General features: G+C 40.5%; 1 protein-coding gene across 1 annotated transcript in view; it reads right to left on the bottom strand.

Moving 5' to 3' along the window:
- The window catches only part of MAP7D3 (MAP7 domain containing 3), a 34,147-nt gene extending 18,004 nt beyond the window's left edge, over positions 1 to 16,143 (bottom strand). The window contains 7 exon segments of the mRNA XM_033201723.1: positions 963 to 1,058; positions 4,586 to 4,690; positions 5,383 to 5,500; positions 8,840 to 9,003; positions 10,254 to 10,337; positions 10,437 to 10,534; positions 15,832 to 16,143. Of these exon segments, the coding sequence (XP_033057614.1) occupies positions 963 to 1,058; positions 4,586 to 4,690; positions 5,383 to 5,500; positions 8,840 to 9,003; positions 10,254 to 10,337; positions 10,437 to 10,534; positions 15,832 to 15,938 (772 nt within the window). The 5' untranslated portion in view covers positions 15,939 to 16,143.
- Positions 16,144 to 23,961: the final 7,818 nt, after the last annotated feature.

Raw genomic sequence — 23,961 nt, 5'->3', positions numbered from 1 at the left:
ATACACGTGAAAGGAAAATGCTAGGGAAAGGTGTTAAATAGAAACTACTTTATGGCCAGTCACGGTGGCTCACACCTGTAATCCCAGCACTTTGGGAGGCCGAGATGGGTGGATCACCTGAGATCAGGAGTTCAAAACCAGCCTGATCAACATGGCAAAACCCCATTTCTACTAAAAATACAAAATTAGCCAGGCGTGGTGGCAGGCGCCTATAATCCCAGCTACTCGGGAAGTTGAGGCAGGAGAATCGCTTGAACCCGGGAGGTGGAGGTTGCACTGAGCTGAGATGGTGCCCCTGCCCTCCAGCCTGGACAACAGAGCAAGACTCTATTTGAAAGAAAGAAAAGAAAGAAAAGAAAGAAAAGCAAGAAAGCAAGAAAGCAAGAAAGAGAAAGAAGAAGGAAAGAAGGAAGGAAAGAAGGAAGGAAGGAAGAAGGAAGGAAAGAAGAAGGAAGGAAAGAAGGAAAGAAGGAAGAAGGAAAGAAAAGAAAGAAAAGAAACTACTTTATATAAAGAAATGCTTTAGTAATCACTGTGAAATTCTGTGAATACTCAGCAGTGAAAATATGCACAAAGGATGTATGCGGTAATGCTAGGAAGCAAGGGCAAAGCTTTCAAGTTCGAAAGGTGGCCGGGTATTTAAACTTCCAAATCCAAATTAATGAAATACTGGAAGTGAGTCAAACCCTCCAGTACACACCTATCTATACCAGTATTCTGTGATTTACTTCCTCAGCTGCATTATCCACCCCTTGTCAGATGATGGCAGGAATTATATAGTTCATTTAAAGACAGATTTTTCTGGCTTTACACAAATAAGCATGGCACCAAAGCACATTTTTTAGTTTAAGAAGGAATATTTTGGCTTCCAATTTTGGGAATGATTTTTCAAGCAATTCAATGTTGACATAAAATACCTCTTTTAAATCACTATTTAAAATTTGTATTTAGAAGCAACTAACCACGTGGCTTCCTTTCCGCTTGTTCTTTATCAGTAGATGAATGTAGGTTACTATCTCTTCTATTTAAAGATGAGCTTCTCTCCTTGTCTGTTTTCCCTAGAGAGCAAGTACAAAAGAATATTAGTTTTCATAAACTACTAATTATCTCAGGAGTGAGACACTCCTTTTTCACACATTTTTTATGTTCTCTACCTTGCTTATAAGATTTAATTTCAAATATTATGCAGAGATTCTATATCCCCAAACTTAAAACAAGTTTATTCTTTATCTGAAATGAAAAAAAAAATTATTTAGAAAATGGTTAAAATTAAGAGGTAAAATGTCTGATACTTCTGACATCAAAGTTCCCAATTACAAACATACAACCCTTTAGACATGATGCCTAATACTTAAAAGTAATTTATACTTTAGTTATAACTAGTTTTGTTACATATGCATATATTTTTAAAAGATATATATGTAGACACACATGTACACACACACACACGTGCACACACCAACATAATAAAATGAAGAAAACATGAAGCTCCAGTATCAACCATTTAAATACAGATATTTGCTCTTAACATAAACAAAATGAATTATCTGAGTTACACATGTATCAACGTGTAGGCTTGAACAGACTGTCAGTGTTTTACCCTACAGAGCCATTCTTTTGATATCAGGTATAAAGTTATTGATAGCTGTAGCATCATGGCCAAAAACTGGCTTTCAGAGGCTCGGGTCCTGGACCTTACAAGTTAAATAGTTATAACTAGTATTTTTAAAATAAAAATGAATATTAATATTAAAAATAAATAATAAATTTATTAAAAATAAATAATAAAAATAAAAATGAATATTAACAATTGGTATAGATGCCACGATTTAAGCAACCCAAGGAGAAATAATCTGCTTCTGTGTAGACACATGAAAGTGTAAAAATGAAATTCACTTGAGATATTCTAGCTCAGAATACTGAGAAATGTCTGTTTAAAAAATAATTTCTCTTTCGGGGATTTGTAAACTAAAGTACATGTTGACAACACAGCATCATCTAAAAATTCCTTGAATTAATAACATGATTGAGCAGCATGAACCACAGAGGTGGTTCGATCATGTGATTAAAGTCGGTACCTTTCATTAGCATACTGCAAAAAATGACAAAATGGTGTGAGTAGTTATTATGAATCAGCAATGAGTAAAAAAAAAATAGACTACTTGAATCAACCCAGATTTAAAATAGTTATTTAAAATATTACAGGTTACATTATTAACGTCATTTGAGTTTAAAATGTTGATCTCTCTGAATTGACCAGGTTTCATTTCAATTTAAAGGTAAGACATTGCCAATATGGATTTTATTTCTTAGAAATCATTAATTATAGCATTCATTATTTCAGAGTGTGCAACATACTATACCTTTAAGCAAGCTATTTCACAAAGTGTCTTCCACACACACCTTTTTGTAATAAAAGTTAATAAAGAAATAATTTTAAAAGTTTTATTTAGAATTGCTCCGTCACAGTACAATTTAACTAATTATTATCCTGAAGTCATAATCTGTCCCTTCTCTTGACCTGTCTCACTAATAAGGCTTTTGCTCATTATATTAAGTATGTAATAAATGTCTATGAGATAAATCTTTGCTAATTCCCGAAAGCAATTAGATAGTAAAACAGAGTCAATGCTTGTGGAACAATTAAGATATATTAAAATGAAAGTACATAAACATGGCACTGCAATTAATGTTATCTAATTTTTCTAAAGGATTTAGTTGGTGAATAATAAATTAATTTTACCATATTATAAGCAAGGTGCCAGAGAAAATCTTCCCATATTAATCTATGAATGAACCCAGACTATACATAAAAGTGCTTTGGGAAAGCACATTGAGGGAGGAGGTGGTAAGTGGATGAACTTTTCTCAGACCAATGCAAGAGAAAATGTGATATACTCAGACTGACAATAAAATAAAAGACCTCTCAAGCTCATCACTGAAATTTTAAGAGTCCTAAAAGTACAAATAACACAATGTAAGTTTGAACAGAAATCCTTTCCCCCTAGAAATCCTTTTCAACATATTAAAAACTATATTGTTTTAGGCAAAAATGGAAATCTTTTCCATAAGGTTAACTACTGCTACAATTAATTACACTTTAAATGGTATCCAAAATCTTTTGCTGTACTGGAATTTTACAGCAATCAGCATTGCTCAAAAATTGCCGAGACACCTAATAATGCAAAACAACATTTTAAAATTCAAACTATAATTATGCCTTATTCAATTCACAGGCACAAAAGCCATCCTTCTTCATCTTTTTTAATGGCTAAGTTTAAGGGAATGATGTGCAATTTGTTCTCTCTTTTTCCTCTCAAGAACACTCCTTTTTTTCCTCTGGAAAGAAAAGGGATCCTTTTTTTGGATTGATGGGTATGGTTGCCTAATCCATTTCAATTATCAGTGAGAGGCACCATGTGCTACAAGCCAGACATGGTTATTGACACACACTTGGGTATAGATTTTTCTTTTAATTAAGGAACACTAATTAAAAGGGTAAACACCAGAAACAAAAAGATATTTGAATTATTCATAGTAGATAACTTCACTGTATTTGAAACAACTCTGTATTGCCATTAGGAAGAGTTGTAAAGTGGAGCTTGGCAATACGTCTATCATTAAACATCATTATCACTTTATTTGCTTTTGGGGGAAAACACTGACTTATAAATGAAAGGTACAATTTAAATATCATGATCCATCTATCAAATGACCAAAATATAAACCATAGAAAAGGATGTTAGAGTAGAAATCACTGAATTTCTTGGAGTCTTAACTATAAAACAAGGAAGGCAATTATATTTGTCTGTCAATTAATTGTGAATAACAAATATTACATATGTAATGCAGATCAACCTGTCCACTGCTATATATATGCTATTATTTTTCTAAAATGAGGTAATATTCACAATACTTAATGGAAATTGAATAACTAGTCTAACCAGTCTGTAGAAAACACAATTTCATTTATAGGTTGGTAGAATATGAACTGATTTTCAAATAAATAATTATGCCACTTAATGGCAATGTCTTTTGACCAAAATATGTTTCAGTTTCAGCTACTGAGATCCAATAATCCCATCTGATATGATTAACACAAACATCATGAACAAGTATATTGATGAAAATACAAGGCCAGGCATGGTGGCTCACGCCTGTAATCCCAGCACTTTGGGAGGCCGAGGTGGGTGGATCACTTGAGGTCAGGAGTCCGAGACCAGCCTGGCCAACATGGTGGAACCCCGTCTCTACCAAAAGTACAAAAGTTAGCTGGGCATGGTGATGCATGTCTGTAATCCCAGCTACTTGGGAGGCTGAGGCACGAGAATCGCTTGAGCCCATGAGGCAGAGGTTGCAGTGAGCCAAGATCATGCCACTGCACTCCAGCCTGGGCAATAGAGCGAGACTCTGTCTCAAAAAAAAAAAAAAAAAGTATGACTTTCTCCCTCTGCTGTAAAATAACATGGGACTCTTTTGAAATAAACCTAAATGTTCCACAATCTAAATAGGTGGTACTGTAAAAATATAAATAACTGATTTCATTAAATAGAAATTCAGTAGAATACATGAAATAACTACTTACTTTTGGCAACGGAATTTTGAAGGCCTGCAGATGACAAAGGCATTTGTCTGATTAAAGCAGAAGTTCCCTGTTCAAGTTTTTCAGTAGATGCAGATCGTTTATTGGCTGAGAAAAGACATAATACTTACTGTAATCATATTTCAAGGAGGAAAGCATCATTAACTGAAACAAAATGAGTTTTCATGATGTAGTTCTATGGAGCACAGACTTACATTACTCAAGTTCACAATATTCACTACCAGTCAATCAATTTTTTTTTTTTTTTTTTTTTTTTTTAATTGAGACGGGGCTTCACCATGTTGGCCAGGCTCGTCTCAAACTCTTGACCTCAAGTGATCTGCCTGCCTTGGCCTCTCAAAGTGTTAGGACTACAGGCTTGAGCCACGGCAATTGGCCAATCCTGCTAAACTATATAAATTTTACTTTTGTTTTCTGAAATTGTGTAGAATTATGTGCATATAAGAAAATTTACACTGAATCAATAGTAGACAAGGTAGACTTATTTTTAAAAATATGCATTCGATAAGCTGTGTAAAGCTTACTCATTATTCATCATTTTTTCTGCTGATTATAAGTTTAAATAAGATTTTAGGTATATTGAGCTAAATAAAATCTACTATAACATTTCACCTGTTTCTTTCGCAATGGCATATCATACAAATTTAAGTTTACTATGTACAGTATTTTTGTTTAGGATACAAACACTAAAACCTTGCTGTAAATGCAAGCTTCTACTCATAGCCAATATTTAAATAAGAACATAAACAAACTTAAAATTTAACAGGTGTATTAATTACCAGTTTTGTTCTCAGAATTCGCCATTGCAGAGCCTCCCCATGACCATCTTTTTTGCTGATAATCGTCAGCAAGTCTCCTCCGTTCCAAAGTACGATAAAGAATAGCTGTAAATTTTTCCTATTTAAAATAAATGCCAACATATTTTTACATATTCATTATATTAGTCAGTATAATTTTGATCTGTAGCTTATAAAATAAACCATAACCAAATTTCTGTCTCAGGTAAAAGTTTAAGATAATTGGCGATATGTCTCAGCTATCTATCAGTACCAGTGCTTCTCCTAAATAACTCATTTTTTTAATCTTATGGACCCTGCATTGAGAAAATGACCATGCCTTCCTCTTTGTTTATATCATTAGGAAATTTAGAGCCAAATGTGTAGCCTCTTTCTAGCAACTGTACAAAGACTGATTGGTGTACTTTTGTGTATGCTAATCCTACCTTATGTTTTATTTGCCTACCTTAATTTTCCCCTCTGCTTGATTCCCCAACCATTTATTTTATCATCTGGTGTGGTATGTATTTTTAAGTCACCTTAAATTCTTTGTGGAAGGACGCAGGGGAAAAATCAGCACACATGTAAGTTAAATTTATACCAGAATCATCTATTATACTCACATCTGTAATAGCTTAAATTCTGGTGTTAACTAATAAAAATAAAGTTTCAAAAAAGACAATCAATATATTTGTCTTGACCTCAACTTTAACTTAAACTGATCAAGACAACAGCTATACAAAGTAAATGCCATGCTGTAGCAAAACAACTCCACTTCCAGAAATGAGCTCTTCTCTCAAATATTTCTCATCCTTGTACTGTACCATAGCATGAACTCAGGTAAGCAAATCAGCTTTTAGGACCAGAGGTCTTCTATTTTTCCCTAACAACAACTGTTTCACAGCAAACACCATTCTTACAAAGCCTCTACTGTTTCTACCAAGGGCAAAGATAAACGTACTAGGAAAATGGAGAGGAGCCATATCTTCTGAGAAGAAAAGCAACTGCAATTCTTAAAATAAAGTTGATATAATGGCAACATTTGAAAATTGTATTTTCTAACAGAAAGGCAGTTGTTCTGAATTACTTAGAAACCCTGAAACTATAATAGACTAAAAACAAAGATTAACTTTGTATTATTAAACTATTTCTGATTCTATTCTACTGTTTCCAAATGCATTACCTACTGTGCTCTCTTCCAGATCCCTTCTCACACTATGGCCACGTGGGGCTCACGTGGAAGTTCCTAACCCATTTCATATACATCTCAGTACCACTGAGTATGGGTTTCTTTTCTGCTCTCCAGAATTCCTCTCTTTTGCTATATGTAGCCTGCTTACAGTGTCCCATGTCCCCTGTTCTGTCTGGGACTCCCCTGCGCTAGCTATCTGGGGTTTTCTTTTGCCCCTTCTCCTGCCATGTCCGTGGCTCCCTTTCTGTCTGTAGTGTCATTCTGCTGCATTCTCTTCTCTTCTCTGTGTTCTCTCTGGCAGCTTCCTCTTTCTCTAAGATAGTCTTTATTTTTTGGTCTCAGTCCCTGTGACTTGTCTCTCTCCTCCATGGACTCCCACTCACTCTACACACAGTTTATATTTCACTTTCTTTGGTTCTTTACTTAGTTCTTGGTTCTTTCTTGGTTTATCTTTACTTAGTTCATTCTCTCTCTCTCTCTCTCTCTCTCTCTGGCCTTCATCTCTTCACCACAGATAAGTAAAATAAGAGATGTTTCACAGAGGATGATGGGAAGTGACAGAAATTCTGAATGAGAGTCTACCAAATACTAGAGCATGAAACAGAGCATAAACAACCACAGAAAAAGGTTCAGAAAGAGAGAGACAGAGACACAGTACATCATGGATGGGGAGAGGTGGCATAAGAAGTGTCCTAGAATCAGGAAGCTCTCCAGATAGGGTGCAGGGCTGGAGAGGAAGCACGTACAAGAGCAACGGTATGGATGAGGGAGGAAACTGAGCACCGCAGAGAAAGACAAGAGGAAGCTTCATGGGAGAAATGGAACCAAAGAGAAAAGGAGAGAAAAAGAAACGTAAGTATTAGAGCGACAGAAAATGAGAGAGGGAAATAAAAATACAACACACTGAGAGAAAGGCAGGCAGAGGATATAAAGATGGGGAAAAACAGACAGAAGCTAAGACAAAGACAGAAAAAAGAAAAGCGAGCTGCCTCAGGCAGAAAAAGGCCAGAGTCAGACAGAGACCAAAAGATAGACTAAGGCTTATTTAGGGACACTTAAGAATCCCTGTAATGGGCTGGGCAGGGTGACTCATGCCTGTAATCCCAGCACTTTGGGAGGCCAAGGAGGGTGCATCACGAGGTCAGGAGTTCCAGACCAGCCTGGCCAAGATAGTGAAACCCCATCTCTACTAAAAATGTGAAAATTAGCCAGGCCTGGTGGTGGGCGCCTGTAATCCCAGCTACTTGGGAGGCTGAGGCAGGAGAACTGCTTGAACCTGGGGGCCAGAGGTTGCAGTGAGCCAAGATCATGCCACTGCACTCCAGCCTGGGCGACAGAGTGAGACTCTGCCTCAGAGAGAAAAAAAAATCCCTGGAGTAAAGAGAAAGAGAGAGTGCCAGGAAGATAGAGAACGGTGTCACAGAGACCACGCTAGATTCAGAAGGAGTCAAGCATACTCCAAGTCAAGTAGTGAAATGACCTACAAGAGAAAAATTAGGTGTCAGAATCATACAGAATGAGACAGGTAGCCAGATGCCCAGTACCACAAAAGACAAACTGAAGAGGGACAGAAGTGAAAAGGAGAGGGCATAACAAAGCCACGGACTCATCCCAACAGAGTGCCAAGGACACCAAAAGAGAATCCAGAAAGGAGAGGGGCAGTGCCACAAAACAAAAGTAAGAATGCTGACTCTGAACCACACACCCAGAAGGGCCCTGTCAGGAAAGGGAATGTGAGGAACACGGGGACAGAGGGTAGAGAGGGAGAGAGTGTGAGTGTGCACCACAGGGAGTCAGGGAAGCTGAAAGGGAGAGTGAGTGCCCTGATTTGGCTAGGGAGTCACACTCTTAAAGGAGTTGTGAGAAATTGGTCAGAAGAGGACATGTCAGGGAGGGTCAGACAGTGGGGTCTGCCCTTATTCTGTAGGCAATGAGACAATAGTGAATGCTTTTTGGTAGTAAACAGAGCCACTCAGAACAAACCCCAGGCCACAGGTACCTCACGTGCAAGTCCTGAAGGTGGATGGGGTTTTGTTCCTGGATTTGGAACGCTCCCCTTTCCCAGCCTAGTGGATCTAAGCTCCTGGGATCTTATCAGGATACGGGTAAGAACCTATATAATGCTGAGGGGAAGAGGAAGCAGAAGAAAGAGCTGGGATTGGTCCCCTTTCTACAGGGCCAGTAAGGCAGAGAAGGCCTCAGAAAACAATATTCCAGACTCAGGCAACACAGATTATTCTCTCATGTACAGGCTGTAAAATTATGTACCTTTTGTGCTTCATCCTTCTGGTGTCTTTTTTCTTCTGCAGCTATTCTCCGTTGTTCTTCTTTCTCTTTTCGCTCCTTCAGCTTTCTCTGTCTTTCCTCCATCTGTTTTTCATATTGGAGCTTGGTCTTTCTTTCTTTTTCAAGTAGTTGTGTTTCTTTATTGGCTGAAATATTCCAAATACATTTGCAAGGTGTAAGAGCCAAGAAAATATGTAGGTTTTCCACATCACACACACAGAAGGAAAAAGTTAACATACCTCATTCCCTTTTTTAACACAACCTGTGCTAGTAACTAAAGATTTATTATAAAAGTGAAGAGAGGTAGCCACTGAAGAACCATTTTCACTGAGTATTCATTTAACTCTGGAGAACTGGATTGTCTATGCCAAATGACTCTCATCCTGTCCAAACTACAATTCCAAATTAAGAAAAAATATTTTCTTTCATGTGATATTTCTGCTGATTTTCTACCATATTAATATGCTGTACATTAAAATACTAATTTTTAAAACCACATGGACAGGATATATGTTTTGTTCCCTTCTACTAGGAAACTTCTTTCAAAGTCTTCATCTATACAGACCATATTAAACATGCCAGTTTTACATTAATGGACTCAACCATATACCATATTATAGGAGAGCACAATTTTTTCTATATTCAAATTTTCCCTCACTAAATGCTTCTGAAGTGTGACTCTGTATAAATTAGGATCTAAAAGGATAATCTTTTTACAACTTGGTAACATGCTTTTCATCTTATCTATATTAGGATTATTGGCAATTTATTTTCAGTTTTAGAATCACTTTTACTGGCCAGGTGCGGTGGCTCACGCCTGTAATCCCAGCACTTTGGGAGGCCGAGGCAGGTGGATCACGAGGTCAGGAGATCAAGACCATCCTGGCTAACACGGCGAAACCCCATCTCTAATAAAAATACAAAAATTAGCCAGGCGTGGTGGCAGCTGCCTGTAGTCCCAGCTACTCGGGAGGCTGAGGCAGGAGAATGGCATGAACCTGGGAGGCAGGGGTTGCAGTGAATCGAGATTGCACCACTGCACTACAGCCTGGGTGACAAAGCGAGACTCTGTCTCAAAAAAAAAAAAAAAAAAAAATCACTTTTACTGAAATCTCATTCTGATTGTTTTTACAAATATTGAGAAATTTCCAGACTTTAGTTTTCAGAAAATCAAAGCTAAGATAAACTACTCCTTCAAAAATTAAACAATTTAATCAAAGAATTTTCATGGGCCTTCTTTACCTGATTTAGTAAAAGGATTTAATCCAAAATAATACATAATATAAAAATTATACTCTATCATATAAACAAATCAGGAGGAGTAAGTTAAAAACACTTTGCAATATATAACAACATAAAATTCATTTTGATTTTTGAAAAAAGGTCTAAAATATACCGTCTTGCTGTCTCCTTTTCTCCTCTCTGCGCTCTCTTGCTAATCTTTGTTTTATGTCATTTTTAAGCATAGATCCATCGATTACTAAAAAAAAAAAAAAAGAATATAGTTAGATATTAATAGGATATCAAATTTTAAAGATATGACACTTTGACATCTATCAAAGCATCAGAGAAATTATACCTGGTTTAAATGTCGATCTTATATTTGAGGAATGGGTTGCAACACGATTAACCACACCTTGCTTCCTCCTTTCCTTAGCATCTCGTTTGCTGCAGCAACTAAAATACAGGGAGATAAAGGAATTAGATGTTAAGACGAATAGCTAACACAGGAGTCAGCAAACCACGGCCAGTTGTATTTGATGATAAAGGATAGGATCACTTCTATAAATCACGACTGATTTCATCTGGGTCAACAACAAAGATATATTGAACACCTATGATCTTCAACAATACTTTAACAAAGACTTTAAAGTGTTTACTAAGATGGGCCAGGGTATTTGCAGACATAAAGATAATTGAGTTGTTAGTGGCGGTGGCAGCATAAGCTTGTGGATGAGTAGGAGCCAATGATCAATAGATTTCAAAAATGTTTCCAACGAAACATTACACCAAGTGCTAGAAAAACTGAGCTGGCAAGAAATTGGAAAAATTAAGCTTCACCATAAATTGGAAATTCAGAAGATAACAGGTTAAGAATTTATGAATTTGAATTGGGAAGCAAAGTGTTAACAGTGAAATACTCAGTGGAAGATCAGGCCCAACCAATGTTAACGGAGTACATTTATAAATTACTTAAATTAGGGGCTTTCTACCCTGATTGCACACTGGAATCACCTAACTCACTTTTAGAAAATCAGCAATGCCTGCCTGCCTGCCCGCTCCCCAACACCAGTCTCTGGGTGTGGGGCCCAGGCATCCACAGTTGTTAAAAGCTCTATTCTGATGCATATTGAAGGTGGAGAATAAATAGGCTTTTAGAAAAAGTAATCTCCAGTGAGATGGTATCATTCTAGGTAGATGTCAAGCAAACAAATATAAACTATACAAGGTGCAAACAAACGTGTAAACAGGCAGAAAAGTGATAAACTTCGATAAGGGTGAAGTGTAAGATTAGGAAAGCACAGTATGAGGAAAAGCAAGAAAACTAAAATTCCAGGATGACACACATGAGTTATTATAGGGGAATCCCTGAACTCTTTAATTCCACATATGGCTATATCTAAAATGCCCCACAATACTGAGCATCTTCAGAAAGAGTATGCAAAATAACACTGAAAACTAACTCTTCTTCCCTTGTAGAAAAGCACAGGAGGTAAGCCTCTGTGATGCTGCATACAAGTCTGGTTTCTATGTATTAAGAAAAATATAACGGTTGAAGATGGGCAGTTAAAGTAACTGAGGGAATAGAGGGGCTGTCCTTGGACTTACAAAATGAATGAACTCTGAGGTGTTAATTGCCACTGAGGGAGTTATTTTACAGCATAACCTTGAAAGTGACATCACAATTGCTGCCATAAGGATCACCATTTTTTTTTTTTTTTTAGCCCCAGGGGCTGAACAGCCCAGATAATATATGACCTAGCTTAATTTGAAGATGAGACTCTTCTCAGCTTCCTTAATAATTTAACTACTGGCAATTCCATGGACCACAATTATTTTCTGAATTTGAGCACTAGTATGTTAACAAAAATTCTTAGTCTATAGACACTCCTATATACCCACTTACAACATTTTTATGTGAGCGCAGAGAAAACAATAAAGTACTTGTAGTATTGTTTTTACACATTCAGTTCTCCTGTTTATAAGTCCTAAGGATAGTCTGTATTTGACACTATTTAGCTGATAATTTGTCTCAAAATCTACGTTTTTGGCCCAGAGTGGTGGCTCATGCATGTAATCCCAGCACTTTGGGAGGCCTAAGGCAAGTGGATCACTTGAGGTCAGGAGTTTGGAACCAGCCTGGGCAACACGGCAAATCCCCATCTCTATAAAAATACAAAAATTAGCTGGGTGTGGTGGTGCACGCCTGTAGTCTCAGCTACTCAGGAGGCTGAGCCCAAGAGTTTGAGGCTGCAGTGAGCCTTTACTATCCCACTGCACTCCAGCCTGGGCGACAGAGAGAGACCCTGTCTCAAAAAAAGTACATTTTTACCAGGCTAATTAAAAATCTTATTAAACAGAAATAACCTTAGAAGTAGCTGTGGTGAGAATAATGAACCAAATCATATAAAGGTTAATGTAGTAGTAGTATCAAATCTGATTTTTAGACCTTTGTATTCAAATTCCTCCTGGTAAGAAATACATTAACAGAAAGGACAGGGTTTAAAAATTATTTAAAATGTCCAGAAAATGGGATAACGCCTTTATGTCTGGATATATTAAAGTCAACATTTTATTCAACTTCATTGAATGAAAGAATTTACTTAACATGCATTTAAATGAATGAGGGAATTTACTTAATACTCAGTTAAAAGTAACAGCAAGGTATTTCTGTAGTCCTTATACTAATTCTAAATCCAAAATTAAAGTAAAAGTTATATTTTGCCCAGAGATTAAATAAGAAAATGTGTAGTTTATTAAAACTGAATTATGAATCTTAATCTGTATTTATGGAACTTTTCTAAAAACTTCCATACACATATTGTATATCATGTCACCATTTACAAAGCTCATTTGTATTACTTCATGTAAATTTTTGTTTTTTGTTTTTTTTTTTTTTTTTTGAGACAGAGTCTCACTCTTTCACCCAGGCTGGAGTGCAGTGGTGCATCTGGGCTCACTGCAAGCTCTGTCTCCCGGGTTCACGCTATTCTCCTGCCTCAGCCTCCCGAGTAGCTGCGACTACAGGCGACTGCCACCACACCCGGCTAATTTTTTTAGTAGAGACGGGGTTTCACCATGTTAGCCAGGATGGTCTCGATCTCCTGACCTCGTGATCCGCCCGCCTCGCCTCCCAAAGTGCTGGGATTACAGGCGTGAGCCACTGCGCCTGGCCTACTGCATGTAATTCTTACAACAATCCTATAAAGTGGACATAATTATTTTCCTCAATTTTTTTTTTTTAACAGTTGAGGAAACTGAAGCTAAACATAACTTTCCCAATTCACACAGGTAGTAAGTGGTGAAGCCAGAACTTGATTTAACTGTAAATTTCAAAGCTACTTTATTTTGAAATATTAAGAAAAAATAACAGGAAAAGAAATCTGCCATCACAGAACCATAAAAATCAGGCAGATTCACAGAATTTTGCCTCAAATAGCAAAAGCCAAAGTCATAGGGCTGAGACTTTCAGAAGACCTCCAAGTTCAAACGAAAGATAGCTGTCTTGAAGACAAAATTAGAGACAATTTTCTACGATTTAGAGCTGTCTACAATGGAATGGCTACTTGGAAAAATATTAAACTCCTCATGAGAGTGCCTATTCAAGTGGAAGAAGTGCCCCCAGGGTTTTACAGCTGGGACTCTGGATGCCTGACAAGATAATCTTAAGGTTTCTCCAACTCTAAAATTCTATGATAATCTGGCTGTCAATCTCAGTAACTTTTTCTGCATTGGTAGAAATTATTCTTTGAATAAGTTATTCTAAACTGAGAAACATTGGTGAATTTAGAAAAACAAGAAGGGAAAGGTGATATGTCAGTGGCAAGTTTCTTACGCTCATCTGGTTGAAATATTCAAATAAATTTTTATTTTAAAACAATTCTGCATAAAAATATAAACACGTGTTTTGTTAAAATAAATATTCAGTATGTTACAACCTCAGCACAGTGCTATGCACAGAAAACATCACTTGACAAATATATATTTACACTTTATATGTAACACACACACATATATATATACATGTATCTGTTGAATGCATACACAAATGTATAAACGTATTTTGACTGTGCTGTGCATTTATATGTTATGTATTCAAGACAGTTTTAACTTGCTGACAGGCTCCCAGCAGAAGATGAAAACAATATTTTAGCAAAAACATCTTCTCCTTGACCCCTTCAGGAAAACGCTGAGATCTAAAGGGCACTTCTGGTCAAGTTGGTGCTCTGTGAAAAAAGTCTAACGTGCGATATTTCCAATTCCTAACATGAAGTGGGCAGCAAGGATTTAAACCAGGGTTCTAGGTTAAGACTTCTACGTGGCTCTTAAGTTTTTGGTTTGAAATGCTGTGAATTCAAGTATCTGTCCCATATATAATTTTAAAACACTTTCCAACATCTGATACACAATTGTTTTTAGGGGTTTATCCGGTTCACAACTTCTTCACCATATTGGAGTAATGCTGGTTAATCTAAATCACTGAAATAAACCAGTGTCTGAGAGCCACGGGTACCAATAAGCAACACAATTTATTAGAGACTCTCTTTCTAAGTGAACCATAAGTTTAGACACGGAAGGAAGATTCTTTTCTCCCTAATGAATGGTGAAAGTGTATGTAGTATATGCTTCTGACACAGTCTTTGGAGAGCTGATTCAAAGTCTTCTCAAGTGACATATAGCTTCCCAGTCGTAAACAATCTAACTTTTTAATTGCAAATGCAAAAGAACCCCTAAGAAATTCAATAAAAAGTAATAAAATCGTTTTATTCGCGCTCATAGCAGAGGGAACTAGTCTAACAGGCTAAAGGCAACCTCCTGCAAGGAAGAAATCCTATCTCAGGTAGTGGAGCAGTCTCCTGGACCAAGCAATGGCGCTGTCAAATTGTGTAAGATTAACGGTTTTCGAGGAGGGAAAAACATTTTGGCGATGGGACCCGTTGAGGAAAAAGCACTCTAAAGTGCTGATTATCGTTCAGTTCAACCTACGGACTGCAAGATGTCCCACGGAAGATGACATCTTGTCTAAGTCATGTGCTACAGCAGGCAAATCAGGAGATGCAAAGAGCCAAGTTGCATCCCAACTTTTAAATCAACTTTTAAGCATCCCCACCTTCACCCAGCTTCTTCCCTGAACCTTGACTGGGAGGGTACAGGAGGTAAGCCTTTGGGAGAGGCAAGGACTGCGACAGTAAAAGCGTCTAAACTCGCCCACGACCCGGGCTGGGGAATAACTCAAATTTTCCGTGCCTGGAAAGGCTGCCTGGCCACGGAGGCGGCGCCGGCGCGCGGAGTCCCCGCGGGCGCCCGCACATCCCAGGCAGCTGCGCGTTCGTTGGGGCGGTTGCGCGGGCGGCCGCCACCCCCCAAGGGCAGACGGGGCTCGGGGCGGTCCGCTGGGTCCGGGTTCCAGCCGCCCCCGCCCCACCCGTCGAAGCGGAGCCTGTGAGTTCCCTCGCGCCGCGTCCGCGGGGCTTAGACCGTTGGCAGCGGCAGTTCGACCGCTGGCGGCGGGACTCAGGCGGCTCGCGGCGTCGGCAGACCATTTCAACCCCCCACCCCCGGTCCAAGGCTACTCCCTGTCCCGTCCCAGGGCACTCCGGCGGGGGTGAGGGGAGGACCGGATAGCACGAGGCGACTCCAGGGAAAAGTTTTGTGGCTCCCGCTGCGCCGCTCCGACGGCCCGGGGGCTGCGGGAGCACCACCTCCCACGCGGGCCCGAACCACCCTCAGGAGCCGCCCGCCCGCCCGCTCACCCATCCGTGCCCGCAGCTCTCTCAAGGATGTGCTGCCGCCAGCGCCAGCGGCGGCGCCGTCCGCCATCATCGGAATCGGGACCGGAGGCGGTGGTGGCTCTCCGCATACATTGCGCAGGCGTCGGCGCGGCCTCCGCTTGGGCCTTGGCCTGGCTGCCGGTAGGCGGGGCGGGGCGGGGCGGGGCCCGAAGGGCCACCGCGCCCGCCTCGGACCTGCGAACCAGGCAGGATTGCCCCTTGCGTCCCACGTCCTGACCGGCTGGGCAGCGACTGCCTGGTCTAAAGAAACCCTCTCCGTGCTCTGCCTCTACTGCATTGTGGGGACTAGCCAATCAGCACCCAGCTTGGCCCCCAACATTCCTTTCTTCACCTTTACCTAGCAACGCAGTAACATTTCTTCGTCATTCATTCATTCATTTAAAGAGCCTTTACGGCGTGCCTCCTGGGTGCACTTGTATCATGAGTTTACTAGTCCTTGAAACACTACACAAAGAAAGACCCAAGTTGGGGGAAGAGGCCCAGGGAGAGGTTGGGAGTGGCAGGGTTGCTTTGAGGTGCTAGGGGCCCCATCATGAGTGGACTTCCCTAAACTGTTGCACAATAAATCATGATACATAGGTCTCAAAGTTGGGTGAAATATCTTTAAGATGTTTGTGAGTCTTTAAAGAGAGGCAGAGGACTTATTGGCATCAATCTCTCCGGATTTTGGGAGAGACTCTACCAGGTTGCAGAATGTTTTTCCCATTCACAAGGAAAACCGTAATTGGCCTGAGGCTCCTTTAAGGAGTAGACCTCACTTCATGGGCGCTTGCCTTTATGAGGTGGAGTCACCACTGTTGTGTGTGCATGGTGACACAGTTGTAGGGACCCAGTTTATGGTTGGGGCCATTAGTGTGATGCAGGAGATCCCAAAATGGGGCAGGACCACTTGTAAGATGAGCACTTTGGCGAGCCCACTGAGTCTCCAAATGACATAGGAGCTATAAAATGGAAGAAGCTAATAATAGCATATATTACATATATTAGCAATGATAGTATATGTTACATATATTAATATATAATATATGTAATATAATATGTAATATAGGGGCAGGCACGGTGGCTCATGCCTGTAATCCTAGCATTTTGGGTGAATGAGGCGGGTGGATCATTTGAGGTCAGGAGTTCGAGACCAGCCTGGCCAACATGGTGAAACCCCATCTGTACTAAAAATACAAAAATTAGCCGGGCATGGTGGCGGGCACCTGTAATTCCAGCTACTCGGGAGTTTGAGGCAGGAGAATCGCTTGAACCCGGGAGATGGAGTTTGCAGTGAGTCGTGATAGCGCCACTACACTCCAGCCTGGGTGACAGAGCGAGACTCTGTCTCAAAAAAAAAAAAAAAAAAGAAAAGAAAAGAAAAAGAAAAAATGAAAAAAAAAGACATTATGTTATGTTGCACCTACAGATTTAACAAAAATTAAAACGTGGTCAATAAATGTTTGTGATGATGTAGGTTAATACAAGTTGGGGGCTAGGCACGGTGGCTCACACCTGTAATCTCAGCACTTTGGGAGGCCGAGGTGGTTGGATCACCTGAAGTCAGGAGTTCAAGATCAGCCTCGCCAACATGGGGAAACCCCATCTCTACTAAAAATACAAAAATTAGCCGGGCGTTGTGGCAGGCCCCTGTAATCCCAGCTACTCGGGAGGCTGAGGCACGAGAATCACTTGAACCCAGGAGGTGGAGGTTGCAGTGAGCCGAGAGCTGCCACTGCACTCCAGCCTGGGCAACAGAGCGAGACTCTGTCTTGAAGGAAAAAAAAAAAAAAAAAAAAAACCTAGTGGGGAAAATAGACAGTTTGGCATTATAACTTCTGAAGCTCTGCTTCTAAGTAAATACAGAGACTAATGCTTTGCATGATATCCAGGATGGTAGCCATCCATGTTTATTAATAAGACATACATATGATTAGGGTGCCCACAAAACACACAAACATGCACAAACACAAGTTCAACTTTCATGACCTTGTCTGGAACTCCACAAACAGAAAATTTAGCAAAACACATCAGCTTTGTAGTTTCTTGCAAAAATGTTGAACCCAAATCTAATAATGAAGAAACCTTCAGACAGAGGTAGAGACTGTGATATAGTGTACAAAACTGGCCCCAATGCTTCAAAATATTAGTGTCATGAAAGACTAACAACAAAAATCAGGGAAGTGTTCCAGATCACAGGAGGCTAAAGAGACCACATGCAATGAATGATCCTTGATTAGAACCCTAATTTTTAAAAGAAGCTTTAAAAGGCATACATTACTGGCACAATTAGAAAATTTGAATATGAACTGTATGGTACATGATATTGTATCAAGGTGAAATTTCTTGGGTGTGGGAATGATGTTGTAGTCACCTAGGAAAATGCACTTCTTAAGAAATAAATAGTCATGCCTGTAATCCCAGCACTCTGGGAGGCCGAGGCCGGCACATTACTTGAGCTCAGGAGTTCCAGACCACCTGGCCCAACATGGCGAAACCCCATCTCTACAAAAAAATAAAAACACAAGACAAAAACCCAAAAATTACCTGAATGTGGTGGCGCATGCCTGTCATTCCAGCTACTTGGGAGGCTAAGGCAAGAGAATCACTTGAACCCAGGAGGCGGAGGTTGCAGTGAGCTGAGATCGCCTACTGCACTCCAGCCTGGGAGACAGAATGAGACTTCATCTCACACACACACAAAAAGACATAAATGTTGAAGAATGTAGGGGTAAAGATTTGAGGTTTTTCAAAATAAGAAGTTAGATAATTTTTTCTTTTTTTTTTGAGATGGAGTCACACTCTGTCACCTAGACAGGAGTGCAGTGGTGGAATCCTGGCTCACTGCAACCTCCGCCTCCTAGATTCAAGCGATTCTCCTGCCTCAGCCTCCTGAGTAGCAGGGATTACAGACCTGCACCCCCACGCCCGGCTAATTTTTGTATTTTTAGTAGAGATGGGGTTTTGTCATGTTGCCCAGTCTAGTCTCCAACTCCTGAGGTCAAATGATCCACCCTCCTTGGCATCCCAGAGTGCTGGGATTACAGATGTGAGCCACTGTGCCCAGCCGAGTTTTTTTCAATCTAGAAGTTTGTCTTCAACTTATTTGTAAACATTGTCACTTTGAAAAATAAAATTTGATTGGGAATTACACATGGGGAGGCACCCTACTAGTCTTTTCAGTGTTTAGAGCCTCTAAAGGCCTCAGTCCAGCCAGGGTATAGGAGGAAGAGGGGAGATAAGACATCCAGAAATAACCATATACAGGTGGCATGAGTAGGATTTAGGTGAGTAACTGAAACGGGTTCCAAGGGCTAAAAGGGATGAGAAATCAGTCCTATTTAGAGTGATCAGATAAGTCTTTGTGGAAGAATTAGCACTTATTCTGGGCCTGAGATGGGGACTGTGGGAACCACCTCCAAAAGCAAGTAACCACGCCTTAATTCCAGCCCACGGTCACTGAGTGTGGAGATGGGCCCATTTGTGGCCAGATATTCCCATTTTTCAGAAAAAACTGGAAATCTGGATCTTAATGTAAAATCTATTTTTAAATGATGACATTAAAAGAAAAAAAGAAAAAAGGCTGAGTGCGGTGGCTCACACCTGTAATCCCAGCACTTTGGAAGGCCAATGCGAGCAGATCACCTGAGGTGAGGAGTCCCAGACCAGCCTTGCCAACATGGTGAAACCCTGTCTCTACTAAAAAATACAAACATTAGCTGGGCATGGTGGCACGTGCCTGTAATCCTAGGTACTCTGGAGGCTGAGGCAGGAGAATCACTTGAACCTGGGAGGCGGGGGTTGTGGTAAGCCGAGACTGTGCCATTGCCCTCCAGCCTGGGCAACAAGAGCAAAACTCCGTCTCAGAAAAAAAGAAAGAAAAAAAAAAGAAAGAAAGGAAGGAAGGAAGGAAGGAAGGAAGGGAGGGAGGGAAAAAAAGAAAAAAATGGTGTAGGGCAGTGTTCAAATTTCCAAATTGCCTCATTTAAAAAATCGTTGCATAAAAATTCAAACAAGGTCCATACATTGCATTATTTGATATGCCTTTTAATCTATAGATATAACTTCTTTCTCTCTAACATCATTGGTATATTACTGTGAGATTTAGCATTCATTTAGTAGGTAAATTATTCAATTAATCTTTTATTAACCACCTACTCTGTGACTAGCAGTGTGGGGACAAATACATACGGAAGGAATCCTGCCCTCTAGGGCCCCCAATCTCATTGACTGTAGACTAATGACTTATATCAGGGTCCCTTTAGATGTTTCTTTGGGGCTGCAGAAGCTCACCAAGGAGCTCCCATGAGACTGTACATTTCTGAGAAAAAATATTGGAACTGAAAGCTGTCAGCTTGGGGAAAGTGGAGTGTATTCTGTAGCCAAAACAGACTCAGAGCTGGGAAAGAACCCAGGCGGCAGCTTTCCTCTCCTCTCCTCCCCGTATTTGGAAAGCATGTGTTCCCCAGCGAGCAGAGAACTGGAATCCTGCTCGCTTTTTCTTCCTTCTAGGCTATTTTTTCCCCTTAAACCTTACACCCTTGGGAAAAACATTCAGAAACCCAGTCATAATAGGTCTAGAAATTGTCACATTTGTTTCTATTAAAAGATGAAGTTTTTTTAAAAATTGAATTTACATATAATAAACATTTAGTGAGCTTACCAATCTAGCAAATTTGCATGCAAACTGCCGCCACCACAGCCCTGTACTATGAGTTTTAAGCTTACCAGCCATGCGATGGCTTTTTCTCTCCATCCTGAACGACCTGTTAGATTCCTTGTCACATACACAGTTGAGACAAGGCTCTGGTTTTGTGTTCTTTCTCCTCTCATCGCTTACTCTTGTCCTGCATCTGTTGTAGCTTGACTGTGATGCCCGGAAAGAGTGATGTTTCCTTCTGGACTCATCTCTTGCCAAATCTACTCACATTTTCCTTCCTTTTCCCACATCTGCACTTTCTTCCCTCCTAAGTTACAGACTTGCCTCAGGGCCCGGTCATGTCTCACTTGGTTGATGGCAGCCTTCTCAGCTCTGGAATTCCCGCTGAAGCACTGCCCTCCCCGCAACTGACACTTCAGTACCCCTCCTTCCTGTGGCACAGAGGAGCAGGGTGACTCCGCTGTCTAATTTCTGCAGGCTGCTCTGTACCATCTCCTTTTAGGCCTTCCCTGGGGTGGAGGGGTTGATTTTCATTGCTTGAGCTCACCAGGGAGGGGGCAGTCAACTTCTGAGGAGAGGAAAGAGAGGCTCCCACTGCCATTTCCCTCCAAAGTGGGAATGTAGACAAACCTCAGAGAGGAAGGGTGTGGCGGTGGGGGCAATCTGCTTGGAGTAGTAGATAAGCAGAGGAAATTTCCTGGTTGATAGTAAGAGTCATCATTTGCCGATTGCCTACTCAATGGGAGGCCCAGTGCGAAAGGGTCGACGTGGATTATTTCATGTAATCTTCACCACAACTTTATGAGCTCGCTTCTATTCCCATCCTCATTTTACAGATGAGGAAGCAGGCCCAGGGAGGTTAACTAACCTGCCCACGGTTAGCGCAGCTAGGAAGTCGCAGAGTCGAGATTCAAGCCTACATATATCTGACGCCAGAGCTCATCCTCCTTCCACTGGGCCTCCCAATTTCTTTTTCCTTTATTTTCTGAGATGGAGTCTCGCTCTGTCGCCCAGACTGGAGTGCAGTGGTGCAATCGTGGCTCACTGCAACCTGCACCTCCTGAGTTCAAGCGATTGTCCTGCCTCAGCCTCCTGAGTAGCTGGGACTATAGGTGTGCCACCACAACCAGCTAATTTTGTGTGTGTGTATGTATTTTTCGTAGAGATGGGGTTTCACCATGTTGCCCAGGCTGGTCTCAAACTCCTAACCTCAAATGATCCACCCGCCTTGCTGGGATTATAGGTGTGGGTCACTGCGCCTGGCTCCTCCCAATTTCCAGTTGACAAGCTCTCAGACACTATTAATTCCTCACCCTTGTCTTCCACTTCTTCCTTGATCCAGTCCTCACACGCTGGCTACTGAGCCTTTTGAAAGTTACACTTTCTAATTGGTAAGGTCTCTCACAACTACATCTCCTAACGTGAGTGTTGGTACAGCTGTCTCTTAAGCCTCTAATGAAGTCGACTCAAACTATTGAAGAAGAAAGCATTGAAAATGGGTGTTTAGTTGATGGTTACAATAAAAGCCCACACACTTCACCACTACACAACATATCCATAAAACAAAACTGCACTTGTACCCCTTAAAGTTATACAGATTTAAAAAAATGGGTGTTTAATGTATATCTTGCAACAGAGATAGATATGACTCCTTTTAAACAGGCTTCCTTCTAGAAAGGCTCAGAAGAGTCAATAAATGCTGAGTACATGGGACTGATTTCAAAATACATGTGTAAAGGAAGATGTGCCACATTTATCATGCTGTGTATCCTGTAAAGAATATTTATTGAATGAATGAAAGAGAGTACTAGAAGCCCCCTGGGTACTGAAGGAGGAAGAAATGAAAATATTTTGGATGGCCACCCCAGTGTTGAAAAGGTCTAGACTTAAAATTATTAAAGGGCAAGAAAATGTCCTCGTTTTTTTTCTTGACTTCAAATAGAGTACAGCAAACATGGGCTGTGCCTCCTCATTCCAAATACAGGCCTGCAATATAAGGGAAGCTTCAGAGGATGCCAAAAAGCAGAAAGTATCAAGGGATGCCCTTTAAAGACACTTTGGAATTTCTAATAGAGGTAAAAATTGGTAAAATCCAGATAGGAACAAATGAGAAGAACATGGGAGTTAACATAGATTTCTGGGCCCCATTCCCAGAGTTTCTGATTCTATAAAGTGTTATTATTTGTATGACATCCGTTCCTAAGAAAGTATACTGAATAATATATTCTGTGATGACAATTACAGCTGAGTATTTAATACCATTACACTTTGATAATGGGAAATATTAGAGATTCTAATACAGATCTAGTATTGTGTACATTGCCCTGGAGTACATTGAAAGCCAAGGTATCACCATGACGTTACCAGCAAGCATGACAAGGCAGGGAAGCGCATCACAATACAGACAGGTGGGATTGGTGGTGTATGTCACCTATAGGGAGATGCAGCAGGGATGCCTGATGGCATTTCATATCACAGTGCCCTGTGACAGACTCTGATACAACACACTGCATACATGATTTTCTATCTCTTTTCCCCACAAAGGACAGTACACACACAAAGCCAACTACATTTTAAAATGAGCTAGCTAGATGAATGAGGGAGAAGTAAAAACATCCAGATCACACACAGAAAGTGAGACACAGAAGAAAATCTCCTATAAACTGGGAGAGATGTTTCCCAAGGAAAATTGGTCAGATTCAGAGTAGACCATGTCCCCTCATCCACTGCACTCAGCACCCGGTTTTTCATGCTGCAAACTCAGATATCTCTATGGCAGAGGACATGGTTTGTTGCTTTGAGTGTTGATCTAGACATCTGGAAGCTCTGTGAATGGGAGGAATCTCATCCATACTTATGTATTGTACTTCATTAATCATCAAGTCCTATCTGGGGCTACATGGTGTTCTAAAGTCTTAGATTATGAACACTTTGAGACTCAACCTGAAGCCATTTTCAATGGTTAAAAATCTGTTATTGCTCTGGTTCTTCTTGAGAGAATGTCCCTTTGCAAAACTCAGTTGTCAATGGGCTGATACAGTTGTGTAGCTGAAAGCCTTCACTGTAAACCTCATTGTTTTTTTCATGGCCCGCTCACAGCCCTATTTAAAGAATGTGTACTTTGGGAGAAAAAGGGCCTGAGAATATAAAGGGACCTGTGTGCACAGTCTCCAGGGCATGTGGGTCTATCAGCATGCACACATGGGTAGCTAAGAGCCAAAGCAAGTTTTGCCAATGGATTCCCATCATCCTTGCATGCAGGTCAGGTGAAGGACTTGGCAAAAACAGAGCAAAAGTTCTAAGGCTCAGGTTAACCCAACAGCCAATACTTCAAGGCCCACAAGGAGAGTATTCAGGAAGAGAATTGAGGTAGATGAGGAGAAGAGAAAAAGTGCAGGTTATCCCTGAGGCTAATGGATAAATAGACCATTTTCCTCTGCTCTCATGAAAGA

Source organism: Trachypithecus francoisi, unplaced genomic scaffold (assembly GCF_009764315.1).
Source record: "Trachypithecus francoisi isolate TF-2019V2 unplaced genomic scaffold, Tfra_2.0 Lachesis_group6, whole genome shotgun sequence".
Classification (NCBI taxonomy): domain Eukaryota; kingdom Metazoa; phylum Chordata; class Mammalia; order Primates; family Cercopithecidae; genus Trachypithecus; species Trachypithecus francoisi.
The sequence above is the reverse complement of the archived record's forward strand: the minus strand, read 5'-3'. Positions and strand labels throughout refer to the sequence as shown.